The sequence below is a fragment of the Monodon monoceros genome, unplaced genomic scaffold (assembly GCF_005190385.1).
Source record: "Monodon monoceros isolate NGI ecotype Baffin Bay Population unplaced genomic scaffold, NGI_Narwhal_1 Super_Scaffold_20, whole genome shotgun sequence".
NCBI classification, from domain to species: domain Eukaryota; kingdom Metazoa; phylum Chordata; class Mammalia; order Artiodactyla; family Monodontidae; genus Monodon; species Monodon monoceros.
In genome coordinates this window covers 132,688,699-132,697,022 of record NW_021703777.1, presented here as the reverse complement: position 1 = coordinate 132,697,022, position 8,324 = coordinate 132,688,699, and the positions used below count along the sequence as shown (strand labels likewise).

Sequence of the window (8,324 nt, the reverse complement as noted above, 5' to 3'; positions counted from 1 at the left end):
AAAAAAAAAAAAAAAAAAAAAAAAAAAAAAAAAAAAAAAAAATCACAGTGCGATATCACCTCACTTCGGCTGTAATTACAGAATGGCTGTAATTCCGTAACTCCATCCAGCTGAGAAATGAACCAGGGGTGCCCGAGGCTCGCACACAGTACCCTGATAAATCACTCCTCCTCCTGGGTGGTGGGGGAGAAGGTGAACAGGAAGACAGGCGCACGGAGCGCCCGCTACGGTGGTTGTTATCCCTGGTGGCGCTTCCCCATCATCACCATCACCATCTATCCTGAGAAACCTTTACCTCCTCACCACCTCACGCCATCAGGATGGCCACTGTCAGAACAAGTGTCGCTGAGGATGTGCAGGAACTGGAACCCTCGTGCACTGATGGTGGGGATGTCAATAGAACAGCTGGGTGGGAAACAGTATGGTGGCTCCTCAAAAAAATTGAAAATAGAACCACCATGTGATCCAGCAGTTCTACTTCCAGGTACATACCCCGCAAGATTGAAAACAGGATCTCAAAGAGATATTTATACCCCCATGTTCATAGCAGTGTTATTCACGATGGCCAAAAGGTGGAAGCCGCCCAAGTGCCCATCAACAGGTGGATGGATATCAGGAATTCCCTGGAGGCCCAGTGGTTAGGACTTGGTGTTTTTGTAACAGGAAAGAGCCAATCCTGGCTCCATGCTGGATCTGCTTCTTTACTTTCACCTTTGCTTCCCGTTGCTTTTGTTCGCTAAAAGGATACAGCCTATACATAATGGCCTGCTTCGGGGAACCCTGCCACTCTGTCTGAATGTTAAACCAAAGTGCCTTTGGTCAGGGAAGCATCCTGACCCTGTCCACCTGTGAATGGCTGCAAGAAAGATGAAATTAACACACCCCTCCCCGAAGCTGGCCATTCTAGGAGATATTTGCGAGACTTACGGTCTTTTTACTTTACTTCCCCACCTCCTCTCCCTGTCTGTTCTCTAAAAGAAACTGGCATCCAAACCCTGAGAAGATGGTGTTTTGGAGACATTAGTCTGCCATCTTCTCAGTCTGCCGGCTTTCCAAATAAAGTCATATTCCTTTTGCCTCATCACCTCATCTCCCGATTTATTGGCCTGTTGGACTCGGTAACACTTTCACTGCCGTGAGCCCGGGTTCGATCCCTGGTTGGGGAACTAAGATCCCGCAAGTCACACGGCATGGCCAAAAACAAAAACAAAAAAACAGATGGATGGATAAGCAAAGTGTGGTCTACCCATACAATGGAATATGATTTAGCCTTAGAAAGGAAGGAAATCCTGTCACACACTACAACAGGAATGAAACTTGAAGACATTATGCTCAGTGAAACAAGCCAGTCGCAAAAAGACAAATACTTATGTGAATGCGCTCGTATGAGGTCCTTCCTTAGAGCAGTCAAGTCCACAGAGACAGAAACTGTAATGGTGGCCACCAGGGGCTGGGGGAGGGGAGGGAGTGCAGAGGTGTTTCATGGGGACGGAGTTTCTGTTTTGCAAAATGAAGAGTTGTGGAGATGCATGGTGGTGACGGCTGCACAGCAGTGCGAAAGTACTTAATGCCACTAACTGGACACCGAACAGTGGTTACGATGGTAGATTTATATTATGTGTATTTCACTACAATTTTTTTTGGGAAAAAAGACTAAAAAATCAGTTAACAAGAATAAAAGAACACTTCCATTCACAACTCAGATGCCTTCCTGAACAATCTCATAAAGTAGTAGTGCTGGCACCTGAAACTCAGGTGTCCCAAACTACTGAGAATTGTGACATCACTAATAGCACATCACCCCCCCAAACCTCCCATCCTGCTGGTTCCTGTCTCAATGAATAGTGTCACAGGGAACAATGTGCTATCAAGCAAGTCTATGGGTCAGCATTTTCACAGAAAGTGACAGATATTTGGGGGTGAGGGGGAAGGAAGGTGACGTGTGTGTGTGTGTGTGTGTGTGTGTCGGGAGGGGATCTGCTTTTTTTTTTTTTTCCGAGAAAAGACTGAAATCGTTTTTCTGGTTTTGCCAGGACAAGGAGCTGAATTAACATCGGAGGAGCCTGAAGGATGTGGCCCTTGCCATTTCCGCCCTCCTGGTTCTCTACGTCTTGCTCATCCTCCTGTCTGTCCCCTTTCATTCATCCAGCAGACATGTTTGGAGTGCCTACCCTGCACCCAGCATGGTGGCCACTGATCCAGGGCTGCAGCCAGCATGGTGGCCACTGATCCAGGGCTGCAGCCAGCATGGTAGCCACGGATCCAGGGCTGCACAAAACGGACAAAGATTGCCCTAGCAGGGGAGACAGAAAAAACAAGCAAACAAATAAATGAGCATGCTCATGCCGGTAGAGAGAAGAGCTGCGAGGACAGCAAGCAGGGTGAGGGGCATTGCCCTCAGCTACCACGTCCACCCTCCCATGCCCCGGGCAAGAAGAGCAGCCAGCTGTGCCTTGGAGTACAGCTGTGGTCCTCACACTGTGAGCCCCTTGGGCAGACAGGGCCTGGTGGCTCTGACTGCCCGGTGCTGGCGTGTTTATTTCCCGAAGGCTGGGCTGGACCAGCTGCTTTCAGGCGGCTGTTCCTGTTCCCACATCTCCCTCTGCTGGAAAGGAGCTGCTCCTGCAGCCGAGGGCAATCCCGTAGTTACAGGGGCGACAGTTCCCGGTTATTCCCTTCCTCTGGCTCCAGGGTCTCATGTGACCACAGACTGACCCCTCCCCTTTGAGGATGAAAATCGTAACGAAAAATCTCTCATTCTAAAAGAAATGCATTTCCTTTTCTATTACTGGGACTAAGGATTTAGGTCACTTTGTAAAATATTTTAACAAATAGCTTTAAGTTTTTGACTTTTTCAGAGTCTCTTTAGATAGTTCTGCAAGTTCTCTATCAATATCCCTGAGGCACGGTTAAGAACGCGGCCTTCTTGGAGCCCACAGGATTGCTTGTACGGGTTTAGCAAGTTCCGTCCATGAAATTTGGATTGGATTAGGTTGGTGTCTGACCTTGTCTCCCACTGGCCTGTCAAGCTCTTGGGGGAAGAACCACGTCTTATTTCCCTTGGGGTCCTCAGCCCACCTGTGGTGGTTGATTTCCCAGCAAACATGTGATTGAGTTACTGTATCTGCTTTGCCTCCTGTTCCTTTTGGGGTGCCTGGCTTTCATCTAGCTGTTCATTCTCTCCGCCAGTGTGAGTCATTCGTTCAACAGGTATCTGAGTGTGACGGGCACGGTGAGAATACAGCCGAGGAGAAGTGGGGCTGCCAGAGCCCATGCCCGCCTGGAGGTGGGCCGACAGTCATCTAATAACGAACCAGACACAGTGGTGGTGAGTGCTATGAGGGGAACACGCTGGGCATCTCCCAGGATCCAGGTGAAGCTGGAGAGATGTGAATGAGTGAGAGGAGAGAGGCCCAGGACCAGTGAGGGCGTAGGGGCCAGATCCTGCAGGCCTGGCAGGCCATAGGACAGATTTTGGATTTTATTCAAACATAACAAGAGAAACTGATGGGCGTTTCAGGCAAAACTCAATATATTTGATTTCTGAAAGGCCCCTTGCACTGCTGTGTGCTATATGAAAAGTGGCTTGGAGAGGGGATGGGGGAAGCAGGAAACCACTTAAGAGAGGGCTGAGTGGTCCAGGTGAGACGGGGCGGCGGTGGGGACAGACACAGAGGATGCACTGAGGATGTTTTCGGGGGGTGCTGGGAGGCACACTGATGAATTGGAGGTGCGCTCTTACTACTCACAGCACATCACTCCTAGTCAAAGTCTTCAGAAGATACTGCCATGAGTTCATGAGGCAAAGTTCCTGGTAAAGAAAGCAGGGGTGATGAGGCAGACAGGACAGGTGTTGGCCCAAGGTCATTTTTCTGTCTCCAGAATGGAGGTTGGGGGGGCCAGGCACACCCCGCTCTAGCTGGCACTGCCCCCTTCACCTTCTCCTGGTTCCCTCCTCTCCCACCCCTGACCAGCTGGAGAGTTAAGAGGGCCCTTCCGGATCTCAGAAAACTGTCCTTCCACCTCTTCCTAAGTCAGTAACAAGTTGAGAATTGCAGCTGCGTTGCACTTGCTTGTTACTTGTGTCACAGCCAAGGACGGCTGGTGACGTGGACCCCGTCTGCCACCCTGAGCCCACCTTTCTCCTTAGTCACTTTCAGCAGCTGGAAGAAATCCTTACGAAATAACGCTTCACCTCTTCCTATGCTGTCCCTTCTGACAGTTGTTTAGCTAAGCTAGTTTAAAACTTTAAGTTCCAGACCATTATTAGATTTTTCCTCTCAGTATGTCCTTCGTATGTCCCGAGCTGTCTGACTCCAGGACCCCTACTCTCACGTTCACGATGGACACACCTCCTCACATATGGTCTAAGTCTCATATTCCTGAAAGTTCTGGCTTGGAGGATAAAAAGCCACAAGCTACTTAACCACCTTATTTCACGTGTGAATTTTATTTCTTTCTTTATTTGGTTGTTCCGGGTCTTAGTTGCTGCATGTGGGCTCCTTAGTTGTGGCATGCGAACTGTTAGCTGCAGCATGCATGTGGGATCTAGTTCCCTGACCAGGGATCGAACCCGGACCCCCTGCATTGGGAGCGTGGAGTCTTTGCCACTGCGCCACCAGGGAAGTCCCACATGTGTGAATTTTATGTGTGAATAAATAGCACCCAATTTTATGTGTGCTTCCGGGGCGACTCCTGGTCGCCCGAGGCTGCCTGTGGACACACGAGGGGATGTCCTAGGTACTCCTGAAATCTCTAAGTGGCTACTGTGCTCTTGGGTGTAGGAATGAAGAACAAGCTAATTGCACAGGGCACTCTGCTCAATACTCTGTAATGACCTATGTGGGAAAAGAATCTAAAAAATACAGTGGTTGTATGTATACGTAGAGCTGATTCACTGTGCTGCACAGGAGGAACTAACACAACACTGTACGTCAACTAGACTCCAATTAAAATTAAAAGAAAAAAGCTCATCGACTCCAGGGTGATGGGTGGTGTGCTCCTCTCAGCCTTTATGCGACCCCATGCCCATCCCTGCTTATTCTTCTAGAAGGTGGGGGAACTCTAGACCCCGGCAGCAGACACAGTCTGCAGGAGTCACCAGAATGACAACACACCCCGCTCTCCCCCAGCCTCAGCACTGGGGGCCTCCCTCCCAACTTTGCTACTGACTTAGGAAGAGGTGGAAGGACAGTTTTCTGAGATCCAGAAGGGCCCTCTTAACTCTCCAGCTGGTCAGGGGTAGGAGAGGAGGGAACCAGGAGAAGGTCTGAAGGGGGCAGTGCCAGCTAGAGCGGGGTGTGCCTGGCTCCCCCAACCTCCATTCTGGAGACAGAAAAATGAGCTGGGTCTAACATCTGTCTTGTACTATGCAAACCAGCTTCCAGTCCCCATTCCCAATGAGGCCCTGCACTAATCTCTAGTAGAAACCTCAGAAACAACACCGAACGACTAAGAGAATTTCAGAACCCAAGGTCCCTTAGATATAAGGTGCACAGATAATGATGTAAATTATCTTCCAGGGCTTCCCTGGTGGAGCAGTGGTTAAGAATCCGCCTGCCAATGCAGGGGACACGGGTTCAAGTCCTGGTCTGGAAAGATCCCACATGCCGCGGAGCAACCAAGCCCGTGCGCCACAACTACTGAGCCTGCGCTCTAGAGCCCGTGAGCCACAGCTACTGAGCTCACGCACCTAGAGCCCGTGCTCTGCAAAAAGAGAAGCCACCACAATGAGAAGCCCGCGCACCACAATGAAGAGTAGCCTCCGCTCGCCGAAACTAGAGAAAGCTTGCGCAAAGCAATGAAGACCCAACGCAGCCAGAAATAAAATAAATTTAAAAAAATATATATATATATATATAAATGTGTGACACAGAAGGTCCATGAAAGCTAAGGTCGGAGATTACACAATCAGACTTTTCACAACGCACAGCTGAGAATACACCTACTTTACAAACCTCAAAGATCTACGATAAATGACACAAAAGCAACCTAAGCTCTATGCTTGAGTTCTACTACCTAGGAGGACCACCTTATAAAACAGATTAAAATCAAGATCAAAGCCTGTTGTACCTGCAAGGGATCTTTAAGATTCCACGTCGTCGGGGTGAAAGAACAAAATCCTGATACCAGTCATATTACCACACAAATAATTTAACTGTTCACTTTGAGGAGAAATAAATATTTAATGTTGTGAACTTTCTTTATCCCACTCCTTAAATCTGATACTCAACGTGTCTATTTTCAAACAAGCAAAAAGGAAAATACGTACAGTCCTTTTCAGATGGAAACCCTTTCCAATAAAATTTAAATTTTTTATTAATGTTTAATTATAAACCAAACGTTGGGAATCATATATAGACACGTTTGCTATGGACAAACTTAGACTGTGAGGTCATACTTTCAAAAAAACTTCAGAATGAGTTGCAATAAATCAATACGTTTTCTCAGAAATTGTATAATTTCCTTCAGTTTGCAATCCATTATATGGAAAGCTTAATATAATTTTAAATAATTTACCATCTATCCTAGAAGTAAGCTATTGAAAACTGAATCACTATTAGGATCGAATTAACAAGGCTTTAAAGGCTCAGTTTTCCTAAGGGTATACAAATATACAAATCTTGAAAAGGTAATACTGTTAGTTGAGCTGTAAAATCCATAAAAATAACAGTTCTGCCACAGTGCCCAGGTAAATTCATTCATTTTGCTTCCCCGATGCCCCCCACCAAGCAGCTTTGAAGTTTCAAGTTTGAACTGGAAGACGTAGAAAATCACACATCCTTCGTGAAATGATGAAGATACTGAGAAATCAAGTGTGCAAAAAATAAACTTTACAATTCCATACTCCAACATCATGTATGTCTAGTTACAGGATTTTCAACTGGTTTGATTACTACTCGAGAGAATTTCAGACCCGTCCTCTGGCAGCGCTGTCCCGCAGACTCAGACCTGAGATCTTTCGCTGCAACAAGGAAAGTGGTCTTCGGTTCGAAACACGACGGGGGGTTCGTAGCTGGTCCCCTGGGACCTGCTGGAGGGCGCCTTGTTGAAGAAGGAGGGCACGTTAATTGTGCGCAGGAGTTTCCTGAACGTACTGGGGAACGTCCCCAGCTCGGCCTCCGCCCTGGAGACCTGCTCCTCCAGCCTGGCTACACTGGCGCCGATCATCCCGACGAAGGCCTCCAGCCGGTCGATCTTGCTGTACACTCTCCGCATCTCGGTGGCCTTGGCGTAAATGCAAGGCATGCCCTCGCTGACCACGTGGGAGGAGTCGCCGCGCAGCATGTCCAGCATGCCCACAAACTCGTCCACCCTGGTGAGCAGGTCCTCCAGGCTCGCGTCCAGCTCCTCGACCTCGGGCCGCGCCCCCGCGCCAGGCAGCAGGCAGGCGGCGTAGCCCGAGGCGGCGCGGCGCAGCAGCGGCAGGTCCCGGCTGGGCGCGCCCGACTCCAGGCCCTCATCCTCCCACGGCACCGACGCGCTGCTGTGGCTCTGGGACACGTTACCGCTGTCCCCGCTCCAGGCCGCCACCTGGGGCTCGGCCTCCTCAGCCGGCCCCTCGCACGGCAGCCTACAGCCCTCCGCGAAACCTTCCATGTCTCGCAACTGACCCGGAACGCCAGCCCCGCTTCCGGCCTCTGCGCGCGCATGCGCACGCAGAGCACGCAGCACTACTTCCAGCCTCTGCGCGAGCACGTACACGCACGCACACCCGCCCTTGCTACTGGCCTCCTCTGCCCCGCGCGTGTGCACGCGCACCCATCTCTGCTTCCAGCCTCGGAACGCTCATGCACGCGCGCGGCGCTCTCCGCGCACAGGTGCTCACGCTCAGAGCGTGTCGGAAAAAAACATGAACGTTTGGGGGAAAAAAAAAAACCCAACGTGTTGGGACTTGCCTGGTGGCGCAGTGGTTAAGAATCCGCCTGCCAATCCAGGGTACACGGGATTGAGCCCTGGTCCGGGAAGATCCAACATGATGCGGAGCAACTAAGCCCATGCGCCACAACTACTGAGCCTGCGCTCTAGAGCCCGCGAGCCACAAATGCTGATCACACATACCACAACTACTGAAGCCCGCGCTCCTAGAGCCCGTGCTCTGCAACAAGAGAAGCCACCGCAATGAGAAGCCTGTGCACCGCAACAAAGAGCAGTCCCTGCTCGCTGCAACTAGAGAAAACCCACGCGCTGCAACGAAGACCCAATGCAGCCAAAAATAAATAAATAAGAACGTGTAACGGGAATACAATAAAGTTTGTGTATCTTAAGTGTACACATTGATTATTTTTTACATATCCATACAACCAAATAACCTCCAACCAGGT

The 8,324-nt window shown here is 49.7% G+C and overlaps 1 protein-coding gene and 1 long non-coding RNA gene across 3 annotated transcripts in view; both read right to left on the bottom strand.

Annotated features, from left to right (window-relative positions):
• LOC114903161 overlaps window positions 1-3,456 on the bottom strand; it is a 19,110-nt gene extending 15,654 nt beyond the window's left edge. For both annotated transcript variants that reach the window (XR_003795644.1, XR_003795645.1), the window contains exon 1: window positions 2,172-3,456. This is a non-coding gene — a long non-coding RNA (uncharacterized LOC114903161). The remainder of the gene's footprint in view (window positions 1-2,171) is intronic.
• A 2,368-nt stretch (window positions 3,457-5,824) lies between these two features.
• BLOC1S4 (biogenesis of lysosomal organelles complex 1 subunit 4) lies at window positions 5,825-7,961 on the bottom strand. Its single transcript, XM_029234547.1, has one exon. It carries the CDS (start codon window positions 7,597-7,599, stop codon window positions 6,946-6,948), a length of 654 nt encoding a protein of 217 aa, XP_029090380.1. The 5' UTR covers window positions 7,600-7,961; the 3' UTR covers window positions 5,825-6,945.
• Between the last annotated feature and the right edge of the window lie 363 nt (window positions 7,962-8,324).